The 22,732-nt window shown below is 50.9% G+C and overlaps 3 protein-coding genes across 8 annotated transcripts in view; 2 read left to right on the top strand and 1 right to left on the bottom strand.

Moving 5' to 3' along the window:
- Nucleotides 1-6,232, top strand: part of TNIP1 (TNFAIP3 interacting protein 1) — an 89,315-nt gene extending 83,083 nt beyond the window's left edge. For 2 of the 4 annotated variants that reach the window (XM_045026444.1, XM_045026445.1), the window contains exons 18-19: nucleotides 3,991-4,097; nucleotides 5,735-6,232. In XM_045026444.1, coding sequence (XP_044882379.1) covers nucleotides 3,991-4,097; nucleotides 5,735-6,232 — 605 coding nt within the window. Of the gene's footprint in view, nucleotides 1-3,937; nucleotides 4,109-5,734 lie in introns of all 4 variants that reach the window. The other 2 variants (XM_045026446.1, XM_045026447.1) reach the window with 2 other exon arrangements.
- On the bottom strand, nucleotides 4,173-19,814 carry SMIM3 (small integral membrane protein 3). 2 transcript variants are annotated; one of them, XM_045026459.1, is made up of 4 exons: nucleotides 19,682-19,814; nucleotides 12,844-12,980; nucleotides 7,752-7,821; nucleotides 4,173-6,509 (listed from the first exon to the last, which is right to left on the bottom strand). In XM_045026459.1, the coding sequence occupies exon 4, from the start codon at nucleotides 6,496-6,498 to the stop codon at nucleotides 6,313-6,315; it is 186 nt and encodes a 61-aa protein (XP_044882394.1). In that variant the 5' UTR covers nucleotides 6,499-6,509; nucleotides 7,752-7,821; nucleotides 12,844-12,980; nucleotides 19,682-19,814; the 3' UTR covers nucleotides 4,173-6,312. The 2 variants fall into 2 exon arrangements, with proteins under 2 accessions (XP_044882394.1, XP_044882393.1); XM_045026458.1 differs by lacking the exon at nucleotides 7,752-7,821.
- The window catches only part of DCTN4 (dynactin subunit 4), a 17,116-nt gene continuing 13,962 nt past the window's right edge, over nucleotides 19,579-22,732 (top strand). Inside the window, exons 1-2 of one of the 2 annotated variants that reach the window (XM_045026452.1) lie at nucleotides 19,579-19,780; nucleotides 22,397-22,467. In XM_045026452.1, coding sequence (XP_044882387.1) covers nucleotides 19,646-19,780; nucleotides 22,397-22,467 — 206 coding nt within the window. In that variant the 5' untranslated portion in view covers nucleotides 19,579-19,645. The remainder of the gene's footprint in view (nucleotides 19,781-22,396; nucleotides 22,468-22,732) is intronic. The other variant, XM_045026453.1, reaches the window with a different exon arrangement.

Raw genomic sequence — 22,732 nt, 5'->3', positions numbered from 1 at the left:
TCTTCTGACCCACGCACTACTCTGCAATGCCCTGCAAATAATCCCGCCTGCCTTCTGTAGAAAAGTGCTTCGGCGGTTAAGAGAAAGCTTGGAAAATCCAACCCACCCACAAATGAAGTACAAGCCTGGGCTGCAAAGGCTTGTTTTGATAACCAAGAGCCCAGCTCTGAGTAAACAGCCACGCCCTGCAGTGCTGCGGACACAGCTGTAGCATGCTGTACTGAAGCGTAGCAGAGTAGCAGTGGGCGGGGATGCTGTGTTCGTTCTCCCACCGCTCAGTCTGGAGGCACGGTGCCCCGTAACTACCCAGGGCCAGGGGCCAGGGCCGCTGGAAACACATGGCCAGAGGCCACAAAAGGAATCAAAGATGGTGGAGCAAGTCAAGAAGGCAAGGAGCAGAGCCCCTTCCAAGTGGGAGGGTGGAGGAGGCCCCAGCTGCAGCAGGATCGGCACTAAATGCAGGGGGAAGGAAAACGGATTTCTCCTGCTCTCAGAACTGTTGTCCTCAGGGGGTGCTGGGAAGGGCTCCCCCACCCTCTGCCTTTCCCCAGCATGGCACTCTTTCAGAGCTGGATTGGAAGCCCATCATAGGCCAGGTGGCACTATGGGCTGTGTGTTCTCTGGGAACATGCCTGTATCTCCTGAACAGTGTCCCCTGCGGCCATGGACATCCTGTTCCCTAGAGAGAAGCAGGGTGTCTCTTGGGCAGCCTGTCCTCTAACAACCTGGGCTGCGTGAGGTCTGGGGCTGGAAGCATTTCCTGAGCTGTGTGTTTGCTGGGAGTAAACAAGTATTTCCTGGGCACTGTGTACTCTGGCAAAATGAGGCACGCGCTCTCCAGGGACAGGCGCATTTCCTGAGCAGCGCTTTCTTGTTCCTCTGGGGAGAGCTAATCCAATCCCTCTCCTTCTCCACAAGCTGAGCCCCTGCGCCCCGATACATCACCAACTGGTCATTCAAAAAGAAACTCTATTAGCTCTTTCAGTAATTGCATCTGCTGATGTTTTCTTGGGAATAATTGTTTCCTATGAATTTAGGACTAATCATAACCAGTTGTCCAAATAAATCCCTTGACAAGAACTGAAGCTCTTGGTTTTGACTTTGTTCCATTTGCACGTTCATAATTTGGAGCCTGAGCAGCGCATGGCTTCCCCGTTTATATAAATATATAAAAATATGGTGAGCTACCACAGATGTACTTGTCACGATCCCGCACTCAACAGCTCTTCTTTGGAAAGATGTCCATTAACGTCAGCAGGTTTTGGATCCAACCCTCAATGTCTTGCCATTAAACTGCAGCGGCTACAACATTTGGTTCCCGTTTTCCTGGCCTGACAAAGTGATGGTTACAGAACATGACCTGCACCGAGGCCCCCAGGCAGAGAGGCACGTTCTGCACGTGCTTGTTTAAACTCTTGTGGGAGCCATCAAATGTGAAAGTGAGAAGAGGCGAGTTGCATGAGCGGGCACTAGTGTCCGCATGCATATGCACACACACGCACCTGCATGGTGGCAAATCCAGCTTTGTTCTCATCATGGTTAGCCATCAGACCCCGTTGGTTTCTGTGCATAGCCTTACAACACCCAGTTACCTGGAGAAGGCGAATAAAACCACTTCGAGAATTGTATTTCTTTAACCCTTTGACTGGTGAGCTTCCCACCTCCCGTGAACAACCCTGTCTTGCCAATGTAAACACAAGCTAGGCTGAGCTGGTTGGGCCATCAGGCTGCCCAGGAAATGATGCCTGATGGCGTGTCAGGAGTGCTCAGGAGCAGAGGAGGAAGTGCCCGGTGTGCTCGGCAATGAAAGAGAGCAGGATCTGCGAGTGGTGCCAGATGTGCCTGGCAGTGCCGCGAGTGAGCATCTTGTGACCGTGCCAGGGACTCGCTGAATTGGGAGCACAGCCGGATCCGCTGGCACATTGGGGATCAGGGGAACAGTTCCATTTCATTTCATTGCAGCTGTATTACTTTTAAATCTTTGCCTGGGCAGTTCTCGCGCTCTCTCTGCCCCAGCCCATCCTCCGCTCTAGCCATATACAGTTACCCTGCTGGCCAGCCGCGGAAAGCAAGTAAGCAAAGTGCCTTCTTCCCCACATGGCTCTGTTACACCCTCTCTGCAAGACTGTGTCACTCAGGCTAAGCGTAATAATTGGGGGCCTAACATGTTATCCACCATAAGTACATAAGAATGGGCCTACTGGGTCAGACCAAAGGTCCATCTAGCCCATATCCTGTCTTCCAACAGTGGCTAATGCCAGATGCCCCAGAGGGAATGAACAGAACAGGGAATCATCTAGTGATCCACCCCTGTTGCCCATTCTCAGCTTCTAGCAAACACAGGCTAGGGACCCCATTCCTGCCCACCCTGGCTAATAGCCATTGATGGACTGATCCTCCATGAACTTATCTAGTTCTTTTTTGAACCCTGTTATGGTCTTGGCCTTCACAACATCCTCTGGCAAGGAATTCCACAGGTTGACTGTGCATTGTGTGAACAAATACTTCCTTTTATTGTTTTAAACCTGCTGCCTATTAATTTCATTTGGTGACCCCTAGTGCTTGTGTTATGAGGAGTAAACAACACTTCCTTATCTACTTTCTCTACACCAGTCATGATGTCATCACAAATAAGTCCTCTAGAATGACCATGGATTGTTTTGGATTTAACATTGTTTCTAGTGGAGATGCCATACCGTTGCTATGGTAACTCAGTAAATACCCCCATGTTACCATAGTATCGAGGTTTCCTTCATGGTAAGCAGGACGCTGATCTCTTCTCATTTAAGCAGCTGCATCGTTCCTGTGGCACAGATCACTATCCACTTGCCCCAAGACCGTGTTAGAGCCCAGGTGGCATTTCCCAACAACTGTGGTGTCTGGTGTGCATCTGAGCTGCATGGGGATCAGACATGTTATGCCCAGGAATGGAAAGCTCAGACGTTCCGAACCCAGGGGCCCACAGGACTGAGTAGCAGCGGGAAACACAGATGTTAAACCAAGGTTCTCTCTGCTCATTCCTAGTCACTGTCCAGGTGGAGGCTAAAGATCCCAAGGGATAACCCCAGCCTCCTGGCTAAACAACGTGAGAGCTGTTGCTTATCATGCAATGGCAGCTGTGTGTCCCCTGCGCAGGCCTGGCCTAACTCATTACTTTGTAAACTAAAATGCTTTGAAACACTCTATGGAAAGGAGAATACTCCAGTGCCTGGCGCAGAGCAGGTAGGAGTCAGGACTCTAGGGTTCCGTTCCTGCCTCCATCACTGACTTAGGACCCGATTCTCCATCGCCCTGTACCTCATGCTGTCATTCCCATGGTCTGAGCACACTGCACGGCCTGTACTACCGCACCGTCCATAGGTGCCTTCAGGCCCAGCACCTCATCAAGCTTCACTGGAAAATGCTACCCAGCCTGAGACGATTCTGCTGAAAGAACATCAGCAGTGGAATGTCCCTGTCCAAGCTGCATCACGGTATCGTCAGCATTTTTCTATCTCCCGTTAGCGCCTCTGAGGGCAGAAACAGGATGTAGGTAAAGGTAACAGCTTCCCACTGCCTCTCTGTGGTCTCAGAAACCTGCACGTTTCCACCACTTTCCCACACCACAGCCTTCTGACTTAGCCCCGTCTCCTGTTTGCTCACGTAAAGCTGGTTTCAAACCCAAGATGTAAACAAAAGCCCTGCACCAAGAGACATGCTGTGCTTCATGCAGTGAGGTTGTGGTGGTCACAAGATGTCTGGGGAGAGGAGTCAGTTACACAGATCAGCCTGCCCATGAGAAAATAAAACCTCATGCTGCAGCACCCCAGCAAGCACTTTGCGTGCCATATGGGTAGGTCTGGCTTTTGTTAAGAGTTCTGTGGGATTTTATCTTACCCGTTTGTTTTCCATCTGACGCTATTTACTTTATTAAGCATATTCATCTCTCTTTTTGTAGCTGTACCTACCTCTGTAATGTGGTGCGCTGATGACATACACAATCTGTTACAGAGCACAGAAGAAGAGATGGTCCATGCCTTGAGGAGTTCCTCATCTCACACATCAACAAAACCAGGGCCATGGCTCAGGACAGGCAGGGAGTGCAGGCAACGCTGCCGGTGAGCTCAGTGTACGAAGGATTTATGGACCCAATAATGTCCTTAGCACTGATGGAACATCACGACATCCACACGTGTAGAATAAAGTCCATTTATTCCATGGGTTGGTGCAATATCACAGCTTACATGATGGTGATTTTGCTCACGCACATCCTATAAATACATTTATGTCACACTTTTCCTATGTACATTGCATTCACCCTCCTGTTCCTTTTTTTCCCCCATAACTTTTTCTTGCACCTCAAAAGGTGCAAATTTGGCAGCTTAAGTTTTGAGTTTTAGTGTCTGGGAAAGCAACAGCCAGCGAGCAATGGCTGCAGCCAGATTCTGGGCAGCCTTTCCACACATAGTCCCAAGCTGCAGCAACCGTCCCTTCCCCTGTTATTCCAGTCTTAGGACGCAGCTCACGAACCCCTGGGAGTGTCCCCTGCTATTCCGTGCCTGGGTCCAACACATAGTAGGGCCAAAGCACTCCTGTCTTGAGTTTTCCCAGTCCTTGGCCTCCCTCTCCTGGGCACTGGCTGCTAACTGTACCATAGTACGCAGGGCTTTTCCACTGCACAGAAATACCCCCCCCCCCCCAAGAACAAGGCTTGCAAACTCACTGCCGTGGATTGTGAGCTGGTTCTCCCAGTGAGAAGGGGGAGTGCACTGCCATGCTAGCCCTAATGCATCCCTTTGCACTCACATACCTAGGAATGTTCTGTCCAAGCAGTCTCAGCTGCCCGTTACAGGTGAGGATAAAATAACCCTGTGCTGCCTTCTAGCTTTGAGTCTATAACCTATATCCAGAGGGTGGCCCCAATCCAGACTGGCTGCTGAGTACTAAGAGGGGCTCACTTCTTCCCCCTCACTGCACTTTCTCTCTGGGCGCTGGCTTGGAATTTGCAGTCTCCTGTTTCGTTAACCATTTCCTCCCCATCTTTGGGCGAGGAAGAGCAGAGGGGCTGCAGGAGAACTACGTGGCTTGCGCTCGTTAAGGACATTGGTGGTGGGGGGGTCTTCAGCACTGGTTCACATCCAGCACAGATTTACCCTCTGGCGGCTGGGGAGAGTCTGTGTCCCATGAGCGCAGCTCCCAGTGGCCGGGTGTCCCTGTCACACAGAGCACCATAGTAACGCCTCCCTGTTGGCAATCTCTGGAGAGAGGTCAAGGGCTGAACGGACCACCCAGACTGGACAAGCCCCGCAGCCCTGGACTAGGGGCCTCTCTACAGCAGGGTGGAGGCATATTGCAACCCGGGACTGAGCTCGGCTGGACCCGCTCAGCGGGCGCCAATCTAGCCCTTTCATTACAAAGATATTAAGAAACCAAAACAAGGTGACAAGCCCAGAAAAGGGGCGACTGGCTGCTTGGGGATGATGCTGTGTCACTCCCAAGAGCTGTTAGCCAAAGGGCCTTCCTCTGAAACCAATCCTAGTACATTTCTGGTACCACATGCCTGCAACACAGCAAGACTGACAGAGCTGCGATTGGCCCCTTCACTGTGCTAATGATGCTGATACGGTCCCAAGGCTTTGCAAACCCAGAAGCCAAATGCATCCCCCGTTTTTGCCACTTTACATGGATCCCCTCCCCCCCATGCCAAATAAATTACTTTCACTGAACCCCACTTCCCTTCCTTGTTCTTTTCCAGTGCCTGGGGGAGCTTGGGACATGCAGATGGGAGATCCCAGCTGGGAGGCGCCAGAGGTCACCAGCCCCTGCCCTCGCAGCGAGGGAGAGCGGCACGGCGCGAGTCGCTCAACGTCCAGAGCGACCGCATCTGGAAACCATTTCGACAGCTTTGCTCTCAGAAGTTGAACATTTTCTCTGCGGCGCCTGGCCTGTTTCCCTGTCGTTTCTGAGTAGCTCGCCGGATAAATACAAGGGGGCCATTTTGATTGGAGCGCATGAAGTGAAGCCCAGACAGGGGCATTCTGGGCCGCTGCACCCACTGCGGGGGGCTCACCCATCCAGACCCCAGAAAAAGCTTTGTCACCAGTCGGAGTGGGTGACTAACCCAGCTCCCTTGGGTGCATTTGGGCGACACACAGGGAGTTTTGGTCCCAGGAGTATCAGCCTGTGCATCCTGCGATGCCCTGGCTGGCACGTTGGTCCCCACCCCTCCATGGTACTGCCTCACATGGAGTGAGCTCAGGGAGCTGCATGCTTCGCCCACTGTCTTTTCTCCAGCATTGTCTGAGGGAGGCCACCCGGCCCCGGGCTCTGTTCTCACACGACCCCGTTGCGTATGGGGTGAGTCCGCACCCTGTAGATGATGACAGCCGTGGCTGGGCACAGCACCATGGATGTCATGACCAGGATGGTGGCCAGGATGATCAGCACAATGACCCAGATGTCCAGGATGTGCTTGGGGATGGCAAACATGGTGGGATTTGGGCTGCTCATGACTTCCATCCTCCTCCTCTCTGCCACAAAAAGAAAGAGTTACGGATAAAGCAGGGCACAGAGCAGTACACTCCAGAAAAGACCCTATAATTATATATCCCATCCCCTTCATTCCCTCTTCCCCACTCACCCCATGTCTTCCCCCTCCCTTCTCCTCCATGGTTCCCCCCATCCTACCCCCTCCTCACCTTCCCCATCCCATCTCTAACCCAGGGCCGCCCAGAGGGGGGGGCAAGAGGGGCAATTTGCTCCAGGCCCCGCAGGGGTCCCCATGAGTGTTTTTCGGGGCCCCTGGAGTGGGGTCCTTTACTCACTCCAGGGGGCCCGGAAAACTCTTCCTCTCCCGTCTTCGCCGGCGGAGTGGGGGGGGTCGTTCCGCTCCGGGGCGGAAGGACTCCCCGCCGGTGAATTATCGCCGAAGCGGGACCCGCCGCTGGGTCTTCGGCGGTAATTTGGCGGCGGGGGGCCCTTCCGTTCCGGGACCCGCCGCCGAAGTGCCCCGAAGACCCGCGGCAGGCCCGCTTCGGCGGTAATTCGGTGGCGGGGGCCCCCCGCCGCGGGTCTTCGGGGCACTTCGGCGGCGGGTCCCAGAACGGAAGGGCCCCCCGCCGCCGAATTACTGCTGAAGCGGGGGCCCCCTGACGCCGAAGACCCCGGGCCCCCGGAATCCTCTGGGCGGCCCTGCTCTAACCCCCTCCCTCCTCCCAGTTACCCCTGGCACTACAGAATCACCGACTGTCTCTTTCCATCTCACTCCCGGCCTTTCCCAACTTAGGCTGAAAATACAACTTTCCTCCTCTGGTTTCTCAGGTCACATTAAAGGCCTCAGCCTCTTCCACCCCGCACTTTGCTCTTTTTATTATCGACAGCAATAGAGCAGGGCCACAAGCAGGCGGAATGGCCTTTCGGGTGAGATTTTTCAAACCCTACCCTGCATGCCTGGAGCTTGTCTGGTGCTGCTGTCTCATGTATTTGGAAACCCTGCTGAAGTTTTAAACTTTTATCAAGGTTCGTCCTTGGCATAGCGTATTACTTTTGCAGACATCTGTATTTTGAAGCACTCTGTGCAAGGCAGACGTGGCAGAAATGTAAACTCGTGAACGCACATTTCAAACAAAGAAGCTTGGTTTGATGCTTAGAGAAGGGGTTGGGTGCCAGGAGCCCTATTTCCATCTCTTCCATTGACTTGCTGTGTGGCGCTGACTAAGTACCTTACCAACTCTGTATATACATATATAATAAATGTATGTAACGCCATTTACCCGCTGTTAAGTGGCCCTTGCAGAGCTGCTGTCAGGAGGCCCAGCGCATGCAAGGCTTGGATAAAAGCCGCTGTAAAAATACTAATTGTTAATTATTTATTATTACTATATGACTTGAGAGAACAAAGCGCGACCCGGGCATTCTGGCCAGTTATACCGTGATGTGTGCGTTGCTGAGTGGAAATCTTTGAAATTAGTGAGAAGAGCTCTGTGTAGCTCGAAAGCGTGTCTCTTTCATCAACAGAAGTTGGGCCAGTAAAAGATTTTACCTCACCCATCTTGTCTCTCTAATATCCCGGGACCAAAACGGCCACAACAACCCTGCATAGGAGAAATTCAGCATCTGATTACCACAATATCAGTACAGATATTGTTTTAGGCTGGGAGTTTCAAATGAGACCAGGAGAGTTAGGTGCCTAAATCCACCATGCAGTCAATGGAAGTTGGGTACCTAATTCCTCTAAGCACTTTGGAAAATTGCAGATTTAAACTCAAGGCCCTGGCTGCCAGTGTCACGTCTGTTTGCACTGGGGATTTCCCTGGGGATTAGGGATGGAATGTCCAATCAACGCTCTCCATCCTGGAGCTACTTTTCTAGTTTCTCTGCTGGGTTCTGACAACACCGGGCTGTAGGATTCATGCTGTGGCATCTTCCACTGAATTCTGCTGCCCTTGAGGCATCTCTCTTCCTATACTCGTGGCTTTCTGAGTCATGGAGTTAATAGTTTAATTACCAGAAAATCATCAGATGACACCATCAGGTAGGACTGATGGGCTGTGCTTTATCTTTCTGGTCTTTTATCCACCCCCGCACTGTCTGCTCCTCTTTTATGTCTCTCCAGTGAACTCCAGGGTGTGCTAGTCTGCAGAGCAAACCTCCCTCTGCCTCCTCCTTCCTTCTGCAGAGCTTTCTCAGAGCTGAGCCCAGGGCCGGGGTGTTATCTTGTTCCCAGAGCTTAGTGGAGCGGAGGGACAATCTCTCTCTCTCTCAGGTCCTTATCTGGCCCTCATCATCACTGCATGTGCGCACCTCACACTCTTTTAATGCATTTATCCTCACACACCCCGGTGAGGTAGGGGAGTGCTACGTTTCCCTTTTGACTGATGGGAAACTGAGGCAATGAGCAGCTAAATGACTCACGCAAGGTCACACAGAGAATCGGTGGTGGAGAAGGGAATTGAACATGGGCCTCCCGGTTCCTAGGTTAAAGTCCTAACCATTGGACAGCACTTCCTTTCTAAATGGGAGGGTCGAGGGGGAAGGACATTCAAAGTAGGGCCTGGCGAATCTTTGTTTAAACAGAACCAACCATGACAAAGACCTGTCTTAGGGGTTCTCTGAGCCGTCTGCTTATGAACAATCAAGGTGTGATGGACTGAGCAGAGCTGTTTGTAATTAAATCCTGAGGGATGTAGGTGAGGTTTGTTGGTGTAAGGGCTGTTACGCCAGCTAGACTGGTCTTCTGAGAGGGGACTGAGTCACTGGCTCTGCTCCCAGCCACCCCCCCCCCCAGGACCCCCCATCCTTCCCCATAGAGCTGCAGGTAATGAGTGACCAGCAAGGGGAGAGATGTGTCTTTCCCAAGTTCTGAGCAAACACATTTCCCTGGGTGAGCCCAGGGCCCAGACCAGGCTGCACCCACTCCTGCATCACACACCTGTTAACGAAGGATGTGGCTGGAAGGAAGGACTGGTTGAAATTGGCATGCAAGTGATGCGGGTCCATGCGCTTCCATATGGCAGGGGAGAGGCCTCCTTATGTCATCAGCAGGTTCAGGCGTGTTTCAGGGCAAGAATTCGCTGGCACGTTTCAACTGACGTTAAAAGCTACTCTTCCAGCATAGTGGGGGCTGCGCTCAGCAAAGACGACCTGCTCTGTGCCCCGGCCCCCCCAGAAATGCAGTGGGGGCTGAATCAAAAACAGAACCCCGGGAAGAACAAGCTTCTAGGGGAGCAGCAGAGGAAAGTTACCTTGGTCAAGGTGTAGATCCAGTAACCCCGGGGGTGACAAATGGTGCACACTCTTAGGGGCTGATCCTGCGATCCTTACTCAGGGGAGTGGTCCCGGGGAAGTCCGTAGCCCCAAAGAGGCGCTTAGAGGCTATGGCGGTGGGCATTCTAAGTAGGTATCAGTCTGGGAGAAAATATATGTCCTCGTTTGCAGTCTCAGCGATGCGCCTTGTCCATCACAAATGGCCCAGAGACACAGCTCTGATTCTCCTCCCCCTAGGGGAGAGTCCGTCCCGGCTCGGCACTGAAAACTTGTTCTGTCTGAGGTGTGTGGATGAAATGCACAAGCCGATCTCCCTCTCCGGTGCATGTGCTAGTAAATGTTGGCCACCTCAGCTAAGCCCGGGGAGAGAGCAGGATGGAATTATTTTGGCCCAAGCTCTAAATGGATCCTGACTGTTATTTCCATTCCCAGAACTATCAATATGGCATGTGCACCTGCCGGCACAAGCCCTCTAACGGAGCCCTGGCTGGCGCCCTGCGTGCCATGTCACTCTGGAGCTTTATCTCTGGTGCTGCTCAGCAAGTACTTCCACTCTTGCAGGCGCTTGTCGTCACACTAATACCAGCAAAGGTAGGGCAGGAGGAACCAAGATGTCAAGCCTTAAGGGCCCTGCAGATAAGAGCCGTAATCTCAGCTAATGGTGGGGACATTAGGTCAAGGCTCATGCAGATTCAAAGGACAGGCTGCACCCACAGCAGAGCCTTGAAGGGATTTCTTGAAACACGGGCTGTTTATGCAACCACCGTGCCTGGGAATCGCTGCAGTACAGCACATTCGCCCTCTGCGACATGAGTGCGCATTAGTGCTACGAAGTCTCTGAAGATCCCACCAGCACTCGGCTTAGAAGCACAGAGGTATAAGATGGATGAGGCCTAGGTCATCCAGTCCTTCTCCACTGTCCCTGCTTGGGGCTCAAGACCAAGATTCAGTGGCACTGTATTTGTGTCCGAACTGTCCCAATACCTATCTGCCCATAATGTAGTAGTATGATTTGCCTAAGGAAACACCCCATAGGAGAGAAGGACCCACCAATTTTTGAAAATGGTGCTTGTGGCAAAAATGCATAGTCAGTGGAGCACCTAACGTGTGCCGTTCCTGCAACCATGCATGCAGCTGTGGTAATGTGCCTGCAAACGGACAGACACACACCTACATGGTCATTTGTAGGTGCATTTACTGTGATCCTGTGCACACGTGTGGTGATGGCGCATGCAAATTAGGCCTGGCTTAATTCTGAAAATGTTGGGCTAAGTGGCACCGAGCAGGGTACATCCCTGTGCTGTCCGCTTTGGCGATCTGGCTTCGAATCTTAGCCTGCAGTAGGTTACAAAAAGTAATGAAAGTTGGTGGGCTTAGTTTAGTGCCCACTGGATGGGTATCAACATCACCACTGGAAACAGCACGTGGCCCAACTAATTCAGGACTCTGTGCTCTGCACTGGAGTAACACGGAGTGTTGCACCTTAGGACTGAGATGCATAGGCAGAGCTGAGAGAGGTGAAAGGTTTGGAATAAATAGAGGCTGGGGCAAGTTAGAGTAATTGTCCATTGCCGGAATGGGGCACTTGCATAAAATGCCTGATTCCAGCCAGCGCTGCCAGACCCTCGCTCTCCTGGGCACGGAATCTCACCCCCGTTTATAAGATATTAAATGTCACCAGGGAGGAAGCAAGCTGCACTTAGGAACAGATGTTCCTCTCCCTTCCTTTTGTCTGCGGTGAGGGCAGGGCCCCAGTGGGAGAGGGCTCAGGGTAGCTTCCTACGTTCTGTAGCACAGTTCTGATTAGCGAGGTTTTGCACCATCACGCTCACCCACTCCGGATCTCAGCCCTAGGAAGCCACATGTCAGAGGGTCTATTCCCCACCTCCAGGGCGTCTCTCCTATCATTAGCCAATATTCTGCTCTCACTCCCCCAGAGGTAGCCTGGTATCCCAGCTGGGCTGTATAACAAACCCTAAGCTCCGTAAGGACACACTACAAAGAGATTTTTCTTTTCAATTATTTCACCTTAAACTTCTGTTAATGACTCCCTCCCCCCTCCCCCTTCAATTTAGAGAAGGAACATTGCAGGCTGGGCTTATACTAACTCCACAAAGGATAAGGTGGCGATTGCTGAGCTGCCCATTTTGTGGAACGGGTCCGTAACCAGTTTTACTGCTAGCTGCTCGAATGTCAGAAAGAATTCTATCTGCAGGGAGCTAATTTCCGAGTGGTCGCGTGCCTTCCCCACTCCAGCACTAACACCAAAGCACTTATGCCAGGGCCAGCGAGGAGAGCTGCTCTCATGGCAGAAGGCTGAGAGATCCCAGTGCCAAAGCAGCCATCATCCAATACCATATCAGGGCCAGCAACCCTGGCCTGGAAACAAACCTACAGCAAAGGCAAGAGACTAGATTCTGATTTCATTTATGCTGCTGTCAATCAATCACTTACTCCATGGACATGTGAAAGTGAATGAGGATCTAGCCCAGGCAGGTTAAGGCTGCTGCTGGAACAGGAGCAGGGACTTTCTTAACTTTTGAACATTCATCTGTAATCATCTTTCAAAGATGGTTCAGGAATAAATTAGTCACTTTTCCTGAAGCACGGGGGCGACTATCTGACATGGAGGCGCACGGGGGAACTAAGGACCAAAAGCTCCCATTCACCCTGTAGCTCTGTCTCTTCCGTGACTCGGCTCAGGGAGGGAGGGAGGGATAGCTGAAAGGGGAAACGCGGTGACCGCAGAATGAGGCAAAACAAAACATGATGATAGACGGGGAAGACATGGACACACAGAAGAGATGAGAAAAATCACATGGCCCCTCACTCTTGGTGGCTAAAGATCTCAGCAACAGCACATGCACCCGTGCTTTTTCCTTCTGGCAGGAGTTGTGTTTTCAGAAGGCGAGACTGGACTAAGAGCCCAGGAAATAAGACTCTATCAAGCTACACTACTTGGGAGATTAATCAGACCCTCCTGCGCTTGAGCATGTTTGAAATTCAGGGGCCAAATCCAAATTTTGCACCTGGAGATCATCTCTAAGAACAAGACGCTGCTGTGCTTAAAAGCTAGTGAAAGAAAGAGATAATAGTTACCTGCTGGGGTCCTGGGAGCTCGGCGGCTAGGGGACTCCTTGGGAAGAAGAAGAGAGAGACTCAGACCATCTTCCAAGGTAGCTAGCAGACAACTTTCCCAGCCACCACGCTGAACCAACACGCTGGCTCGTAATTCTCTGTGTAAGAGAGGAAGATCAGTCCAGCCCTTCTGAGTCTTGACTCCGCCCGTCTGCCTGGAAGCCCAGAGTGGGTGTGTGTGTGTGGGCGGGGGGGGGAGCACACAGTGCGTGTATGAATCCCTCTCTGCTTAGAAAGCTGCTGTGTGCAGTTATGTGCAGCTCTCTGCCCACACCCTCTCCAGGAAGAGGGAACGTACAGTCTGGTCGAACGGCCTTTGCCTCACTCACTAATAAGGGAGACTTTGTTTGCCTCCCTCTGGCTCGGTGCTGCCCAGTGCCCATGTACACGCCAGGAACGCGCGCACATGGTTTAAGGCAGTGGTTCTCAAGCATGTACTCCTGGGGGTACAGAGAGGTCTTCCAGGGGGTACATCAACTCATCTAGAGATTTGCCTGGTTTTACAGCAGGCTATAGAAAATGCATTAGCGACGTCAGAACAAGCTAAAATTTCATAGAGACAATGACTTGTTTACACCGCTCTACACCCTGAATGTCAGTACGGGATTTATGTTCCAGTTGATTTATTTGGTAATGACATGGTAACAACGAGAAAAGCGGCCATTTTTCAGTAACAATGTGCTGTGACACTTTTGTATTTTTATGTCTGCGTTTGTAAGCCAGGAGGTGTGACTTGGGGGTACGCAAGACAAAGCAGACTCGTGAAAGGGGGACAGTCGTCTGGAAAGGCTGAGTCGGCGGTTTAAGGTTCCGGCTGCTGTGCTCAGCGTCAGCGCGAAGGCAATGGCTGGCAGGAGGAGCAACCAACCAAAGGTTTAAAAGTCATGGATCCTGCTGGCCCCAAGTCCTTCCTGCGAATCCCAGCACCTCTTCCATCATTCCTACCCCATCCCTGCAAATCCTGCTGCTCCCCTTCCACCCTGTGCTCCCGTCCCAGGCATCCTGCACTAACCAGGCGTCATATTTCCCAGCCACTTGCACCTGGAGGAGCCCTGTGTTCTCAAAACCATTTCCTTGCCTTTTGCTTTGGAAATTTAAAATGAAAGAAAGAAAGTGTACCAGGGAGCTCGCTGCCAGGCCCGAGACCGAAGCAGAGAGGGCCAAGGGCTGCCTGCTCATCTCCCCCGGGCTGCTTCTCCAATGCCAGGCGCGGGGAGTCTAGTGGCGCTAGGAGGAACCAGCTATTGCATCCACACTGAGCACCACCAGAGCTGGTCCCTTCTGTGCTCATTCTCAGGTGCTGCTGGAAATGTGGGGACCCTGACTGAACTGCTAGGACCCGGCAGCACCGCGCCAAGTCCCTGGTGGAGAGGGCTGCGGCTAAGCAGGAGTTCCTGGGGGAGCTGGGAAGTCCTGGGGAGGGAAAACAGACTGAAATTCTGCAGGAGAGGAAGGGGGTGACACCACACTGAGTTCCCTGAGAAAATGAAGACACGTTCTTGGGTCGAGGATTCATTCATCCTCGTGGCTCTCTGCAGCTAACTGTTCTGCCAACCCCAAGCATGCCCTGTCCCCCCAAACCAACGTTTTTAAAAACATGTATTAAAGCTGGGTTCTTCTTCTCCTATTTCCAGGCCTTCCTCCACAGCCAAAAGGGCTAGAAACGGCCCTTCTTTTTACACAAGAGCGGACGCCTGCATGGAATCACTTGTCTCCGGGAGCTGGGGCAATACGAAACGCAAGCCTGACCCTCAAGTCCCGGGAATGGGCAGTTCTGAGTCAGCACGCAGGATTCCGGGACACGTTTGTTTTGCTAAGATTTGGCACGCAGCTCAAGATCCTGACTGATTGTGACAAGAAGGCCAGCGTTGTTCCTGAATCCTGATGGAATTTTCCATTACCCTGGGTGATACGAAAGGCTAAGGGGGTGAAAAAAAAAATCCATCCATTCCTGGCTGCCTCCAATCACTCAGAGAGTCAAAAACAAACCAGAAGAGCACCTCCACGTTTTGCAGCCACTCTTATGTATAGCTCAGTGAAGCAGGGCTTGAGAGCCGCCTACAAACATGGGGAAGGTGTAAACACCGTGGAGTGAGAGGGGTTGTTTGGGGTGGTTCCTGCGGGAATAACTAGGAGCTAATAGGGTGAAAGGGAAAAGTGAGGCTGATAAGCATCCTGCAGTGAGATGTTGTGAGCTAGTCCCCAGAGGGAAAGGTTGGAAGCTTCACTCCTTGAAACATTTGCAATTAGGATGCTGGATAATGCACTGCAGGGAACAAGCCTGCAGTGGGAGGGGACTGAATCAGTTCAGGACTATTTAGAAAAGCTGGACGAGCACAAGTCCATGGGGCCGGATGCGCTGCATCCGAGGGTGCTAAAGGAGTTGGCCGATGAGATTGCAGAGCCATTGGCCATTATCTTTGAAAAATCATGGAGATCAGGGGAGGTCCCGGATGACTGGAAAAAAGCTAATGTAGTGCCCATCTTTAAAAAAAGGGAAGAAGGAAAATCCAGGGAACTACAGGCCAGTCAGTCTCACCTCAGTCCCTGGAAAAATCATGGAACAGGTCCTCAAGGAATCAATCCTGAACCACTTAAAGGAGGGGAAAGTGATCAGGAACAGTCAGCATGGATTCACCAAGGGCAAGTCACGCCTGACTAATCTAATTGCCTTCTATGATGAGATAACCAGCTCTGTGGATGAGGGGAAAGCAGAGGATGTGCTATTTCTGGACTTTAGCAAAGCTTTTGATACAGTCTCCCACAGTATTCTTGCCAGCAAGTTAAAGAAGTATGGGCTGGATGAATGGACGGTAAGGTGGATAGAAAACTGGCTAGATGGTCGGGCTCAACGGGTAGTGATCAATGGTTCCATGTCTAGTTGGCAGCCGGTATCAAGTGGAGTGCCCCAAGGGTCGGTGCTGGGGCCGGTTTTGAGTAGGGCTTTTCCTGCTCTAATGTCTAGGAGAATGCCGCAGCATGGAAGATGTACACCTATAAGGGACTATGTGGGGTATTTAGATGCCCATTACCCTAGTATCTGAGCAATTCACAGTCTGTATCCTCAAAACACCCGTGTGAGGCAGGGCAGCGCTAGTATCCCTGTTTTACAGGGAAACTGAGGCACAGAGAGACTATTTAAGCTCCTAACCTCCACGGAAATCAAATGACTTGTCCAAGGTCAAACAGGAAGTCGGAGAAGGAGCAGGGAGATGAGGCAGGGTCTCCTAAGTGCTAGGCTGGTGCTCTAACCACTGGATCACGCTGCCTCAGGATGTTTTGCTATCATTCTCTTTTAAACGGTGTGAAACTATCCGGTACACACAGCATGGTTTGGTGATTATGCTGCCAACCCTAATGTTCCATTGGTTCTTAAAATGACCCACAAACAACTGGAGGGCAGAGGCAAATTGAGGCTGCTTTTTCACAAGCAAGTCCCATTCGGTCTTGACTTGCTGGTGAAACGTTGTGGACCACATCCAGCTCTATACAAGTGGGGGCAGCTCCACTGAAGTCATTTGCTCCTGCTTACACCCATGCATCAACTAGCTCTCATATCACCAGCACAAAGCAAACCAAGAGCAAAGAGAGTTAATGGAGTTGGAGAATTTCATTGCTACCAGGGGGTGTAGAAAGAATACCGAGTGGGTCAATTCAAAGGGACTGGGATGGAAAACAGACTCTCACACCAAACCAGGAAAGAATTTGGGGAGGGAAATAATGAGAACACAGTAGACAAGAATACAGGGGGGGTAGAGACTGTAACCTCAGAATGTGTCTGAGTAACAGGAAGCCACCTGAAATCACTACACCCACCTGCCTGAATGCCTAGAGAAGCAGAGATGTATCTTGGTTAGAATGTGGGGAGATCAGAAGACTTTCTGTGCCTTTAGTGAAGCTGGCTCAAGCCCAGGAGATTCTAGTGGGAAACCTTCCCGCTTAACAGTGACCTGCAAACATGTGCTTCTGGGCCTCTCGCTGTCCTGCAACGCTTCCCAGTGGAGGATTACAAAACAGCACACGTGAAAAACCCAGCCTGGTGGGAGGGAAATCCCTAGCACACATCAGCGACTTTAATAATATACTCGTCAGGCGGTAGCTGTGTTCGTCTGTATCCACAAAAGCAACAAGGAATTCAGTGGCACCTTAAAGACTAACAGATTTATTTGGGCATAAGCCTTAAGGTGCCACCGGACTCCTTGTTGTTTTACTAATACACTGTGCTTCTGTAGCGCCTTCCATTTGAGGCTCTCTAAGCGCTTAGCAAAGATTAACAAGTTAAAATGCCCCAGGGAGGTAACTTATTTTCCTAATTTTACAGATGGGGAAACTGATCCTTGGAGCGGTTAAGAGATTCACCAAGTCAGTGGCAAGTGCTGAGACTAGAACCCAAATATCCTGACTCCCAATCCCATACTTTAATGACTCGCGAGGCCTGCTCTTAGCATCCATCTGGAACATATTCATGACGGATTAAGTCACAGATGCAAGGGACTCTCACAGATAACCCATTGTGTGGTTACTTTGCTTTTTAGAGGTAGAAAAGCAGTGAAAACCAAGGCCTGTTGTACCAAATACGTATGGTTTATTAACGGTTCACTGCCACCACATCACTTTAAAGGCATGAGTTCCAGCTTCAGAGCCAATCTGTTTGAACGAGAGAGTTCATCACAAAATCCAGAGCATATGTTCTTTTCATCCGAAATCACCTATAACGGTAAAGTGTTTTACAAACAGGATGTTCTTGCTCTGCTGAGTCAAATAGTCTGGATTTCCTGGCGGTGGACATCACAACACGTTAACAGAAAACTCCTGCCCCGCAGGCAATTCTGTAGCGCAGAGCTGCTCTGCTTCTCGGCACTGTTACGGCAGGGAGCTACTGCCAGTCGCTTGGCCATAACAGCTCTGGCACTTCACGGTCCAGTTTATACTCATCATGGTTTTGAGCAATGGTGAAAGTCTGGGGGTTTTTAAGGCACTTCCTGTAAAAGGCAGGGAAATTCACCAGACATGATGGCTCTCTGTAATTAAAAAGATCCCAGCCTGGCACAGTTCTGCCGGGTTGGCACTGAGCAGATGGTGGCACCAAGTTTGTTTGAGCACTTATTTATTAAAGGGGGGATCTCTGATCTGACTAGATGGCTCAGAGGATTGGCAATGATTTTGTCAGTTACTGTACTTTATTTCCTGTAGTTTATTTCCTCAGTGATGTAATTTATTTCCTCAGATGATTTTGCCAGTTACTGTTATTTATTTCCTGTTGTTTATTTCCTCAGTGGTGCACCACCACCATTAACTCTGTTAACATAGCCCAAAGAACAGCATTTGATAGACGGCTGCTGCCTAGGAGATGGGTACCCATGCGTCTTATTGTCTTTGCTTAGGTTCCACATAAACTTCAGTTATTGATTTCTGTTGTACCTCGGCGGCAGGCTTTTTACAAAATGTAATGGGGGAACCCAGCATCCCAACCTACATCTCCTTCCTGGTTGTGCATGTCAGCTTCACTACTGAGAGCTTAAGGGCTGATGCATTGATGTAAGTCACTCAGCTACCAATATCTAACTTCATAAAGCAATTTCACATACTTTGAGCCAAAGCCAACAGTCTTGGGAGTCGAAGGACGTATTGTCTGAGCAATATAGTATGTGGCACCTTGGACATGAAGAGCAGCATATGTAACCAAAAACTCTATTCTTTGGACCCTGAGAATTGAGTGCAGAGTTGCCAACTGTCACAATTTTACTGCAAGTCTTGCATTTTGCTGTATTTCTTAAAGCCCCAGCTCCTGGAATGACAAGCCTGCATGAGGATCTCAGTTTTCACTTAAAAAAAAAAAGTTTCTAGCAATTATGGTTGCACAGAAAAACTTGAAAATGTGTAGCCAGGCTCAGAAAGTAAAAGGCAAATAAAAATAACTCAGTTTTTAAAAATCTCATTATTTTTAAAGCCAATCTCACAAATTTTTAGGCCTGGATCAGGATTTTTGAATGACGGATGCTGGCAATATGGCAAGCGAATTCTGATCCCTGGGTTGGAATGGGAGCAGGGGTGGGAAGAGGCGGGGCAGGGGCGAGGCCACATGGAAGGGGTGGAGTGGGGCTGGGGCTGGGGTCAAGCACCCAGGGGAAAACAGGGAACTTGGCACCTATGCATCATTGTGCTCCATGGTTGGACACTTTTGTCTTATTGTCTCCTTGCGTTTCCTGTCTGTCTGCCGTGGCCACCCAGTTCCCCGTAAGAACGTACGCTCTTTAAGGGCAGGATCATCTTTCGGTTCGGCATTTGTACAGCCCCAAGCACAATGGAGTCCTGCTCTCTGCCCCCGGGGCGGCTGGGCGCTAGGATAACACAGGTGAGGAGCAGAACCCGGCGGAGCCGAAGAGCAGGCAGGAACGGGCTCAGACATCTCACCTGCAACCCGAGGGAGCCGCCCCAGGACGGGCACAGCCGCTGCTGGGGGACCGTGCACCCCCCCGCCTGGCCACAATCCCTCCTGCCCCTGCTCGGAGGGGGGGTGCTAGGGGCCAACCCCCCATAGCCCCTATAGACTCGTCGCCTGGTGAGGCGCTGCAGAGAGCCCCATAGAACCACACGGAGAGGGCACACAGCTCCCCCTACCGGCCCGCCTGGGCACTACCCGCCTTGAACCCCCACCACGTGCCTCTCCGCGGCCCGGAAGTGGCTGGGTGATCACGTGGGTGCCGCGCGCCCGGATCACGTGAGGGGGCGAGGCGGCGGCGGCTGGGCCCCGGCTCCCAAGATGGCGTCGCTGCTGCAGTCGGAGCGGGTCTCGTACCTGGTGCGCGGCGAAAAGGAGATCCGCGCGCCGCTCTCCCAGCTCTACTTCTGCCGCTACTGCAGCGAACTCCGCTCCCTGGAGTGCGTCTCCCACGAGGTAACCCCCGCGGCCGGGCCGCCGCCAGCCGAACCGGAGGCCAGCGAGGAGGGCGGCCCCCCGGCGCCTATTGGTCACATCGCCTGCCGCTCAAGCTTTCTCGTTCTTCCCATTGGCTAGTATTCTACGAGGGGGAGGGGTTGAGGTAGCTTTCGAGCCCTCTGCGATTGGTTCAACTACATGGGGGCGGGTGGTTCGCCTCTGGCTGGCTTCTTGATTGGTTTGTATCGCTGTCTGTCGGCCAGCTTCTTCTTCTGATTGGCTAATGCATTCATGGGGGGCTGGGAGCCACTCAGGCCCGTCTGGACTACAGGGAGGTGGCCCAGCTTGGCAGGGGCTCCCCCTTGTCCTAGGCAGGAGCTACATGGCGGGGGGAGCCCACCTGGCCTCGTGTGGGCTGGGCCCCCTCCCCCCGTCTCGACCTTTGAGGGGATCAGCCCCAAACAAGCCCCCCCCCACGCCAGTGGCCTGGGCAGAGTCTCCCCCACCTCCCATTCTTGGCCAGGGAACCCATGGCCTGAGCCCCAGAAGGTCTCCTGACGCCCCCCCGCAGCCCAGGGATAACCCCGGGGTGGCTGCTGGCATTGTAGGCACAGCACAGGGCCCCACTGGGGTGTAGACAGAGGAGCACTGGCCGGGGAGTCGGGAGCTCCTGAGTGCCACAGACTCGCTGCATGGCCACGGGCGAGGCCTGCGCTTGGCTGCTTTCCCTCGCTGTAAAGCTGGGAGGAGGTGTGATGCTCCCCAAGCTCTCAGAGGGGTGGTGGGGGGTTGTCAGGTATAAACCTCCGCCCAGACAAAGCACTGAATGCAAAGCACGATAGAGTAGTGTCCTTTCTCAGGTCTTGGCTACACATGCAGATTTGCAGCGCTGTAGCAGGGTGTGAAAAAACACCCCCTCCAGCGCTGCAAGTTGCGGCGCTGCAAAGCGCCAGTGTGATCAGAGCCCCAGCGCTGGGAGCACGGCTCCCAGCGCTGTACGTTAATCCCCATGGGGAGGTGGAGTACGGACAGCGCTGGGAGAGCTCTCTCCCAGCGCTGACGCTCCGACCACACTCGCGCTTCAAAGCGCTGCCACGGGAGCGCTCCCGCGGCAGCGCTGTGCAGCGCTAAGTGTAGCCATAGCCTCAGGAGACAATGGTGTGTATTGTCTGTCACAGATAAGCTTGCATTGGCCTCTGGGACTTGCTCTGAGTCCAGATTCAGGGTTCAGAGGTACTGTTTTGTGGATTAAAAAAAAAAATATTTTCATCTGGACAAGCCATTTTCCCTTGTATTTGAAATCAAAGATTTTTGCAGGCAGGAGTTTGTTTTTCAGCAATGAAAATGATCATTCAAGATGAAGCCCTTTTCTCACCTAAAATCTAGATAGTGATCAACTGAGGTTATGGATAAATGGGTTACCCTCTGTCCAGACACTGCTGACACTTGAAAATCTTTCCTGATCATCATGTTTAAATCAAACAAAACACAAGAGGTGTTTAAATGCTTGCACAAGTTATTTTAATTAGTGAGGTATCGGTCCCAAGGTTGCTGATTTGAGCGCTGCAACTTCTTGACAATTATATTCTGAGGTGGATTTAGCAACAAGGTCATAAGAAAACTGCTCTGATTGTGTTTTATGAAACCTAAAATACTAAAGGCTTAAGATGTGAGGGAAATATTGTTTTCTATATGCAGATTATATCTTTTTTTGAAAAAAAGAATGCTATATGTTGACACATCCTAACCAAAAGTTGGAAAAATAATCTTAAAATGATATTCTGCCAAAATTCCTGGAGTCAGGCTACTGGTTGGTTGCATTTTGAAGTATCTAAAGACTTGTAAAGCACTTGAAGTGGAGATGAAATAATCTAATGTAAGGAAAACATCTATTTGTTCAAATGTGTCAGCATTTGTTAACAATGTAAAAGGGTTAGTAAGTTGGCTGCATCTCTCAGTCTGTTTCACTGCAATGACTGGGCTAGTCATCACATATTAAGACAGGAAAAATCTGTATTGGAAGGTCCAAAACCTGAAGCATTTTCACAGATAACAGTTACCACTTGTTAAGTTCAGCTCTGTCAATAAAAAGATGTATAAGGAGATATAATATTCCCATTGATTTGTTCTCTAAGATACAAGATAGCTATAAAACACTTTCCAGACTATTAATTGCTGACCCATGCAGTTATTATGACAAAATAAAGTTAGACACATGGTGATCATATATGGAAATAGAGTAGTCATATAGTTGGAAAATGATGAAAGGCAAGAGTACTCTATTGACTTAATTATTCAAGTTCAGAAACAGATGGCTGTCATCTTGAGGCTCTTGTAATCTTTAACATATCAGGGCCCAGTTAAACTTAGCCTGTTTCCTAGGTAGTAGCATTTAATCCTTCTTGACAAGACCCTCTTCTGTGATAAGATACTAAGGAGAAACTCCTTACCAAGCCAGGCTGAAAAATTTCAAACATCAAACATGTGTCTTACATCTTCACTGACCTCACATTGCTGTTATTTTTCATAAAACATTTTGAAATCATGCAGCAAAGTGTTTCAGCTGCTGCTGTCCTGTCCAGAAATACACACATCATGAGAGATGAAGTGACTTCTTTGTCTGTTGTTCACCAGGTGGACTCTCACTATTGTCCCAGTTGCCTAGAAAATATGCCATCAGCTGAAGCTAAGCTGAAGAAGAATAGGTAAGATAGACTGCTTCTGTACTGCAATGTCTCCTCCTTTAAATCTCTCCTTTTTAAAGCTCCTTACCTTGAGCAATCTTTTCTCCAGCATTACTAATCCCCTGACTCATCTATGTACTGTTCGGCCCCATCACCATAATGCCTGAGTTTCTCAGTCTCCCTCTCCTGAACTGTTATCCTACGTTTTGTCTTACTTACATTGTGACCCCCTGTGTACAGGGAACGTGTCTTACTGTGAAGTGCTATGTATAATTTTTGGCACTAT

This window comes from Mauremys mutica, chromosome 8, assembly GCF_020497125.1.
Source record: "Mauremys mutica isolate MM-2020 ecotype Southern chromosome 8, ASM2049712v1, whole genome shotgun sequence".
NCBI classification, from domain to species: Eukaryota; Metazoa; Chordata; order Testudines; family Geoemydidae; genus Mauremys; species Mauremys mutica.
Note: the sequence above shows the minus strand (reverse complement) of the source record. Positions and strands in the feature narration are given on the sequence as shown.

Excerpts from the sequence above, each read along its gene's own strand:
- SMIM3 (XM_045026459.1), bottom strand. The coding sequence starts at position 6,498 with ATGGAAGTCATGAGCAGCCCAAATCCCACCATGTTTGCCATCCCCAAG.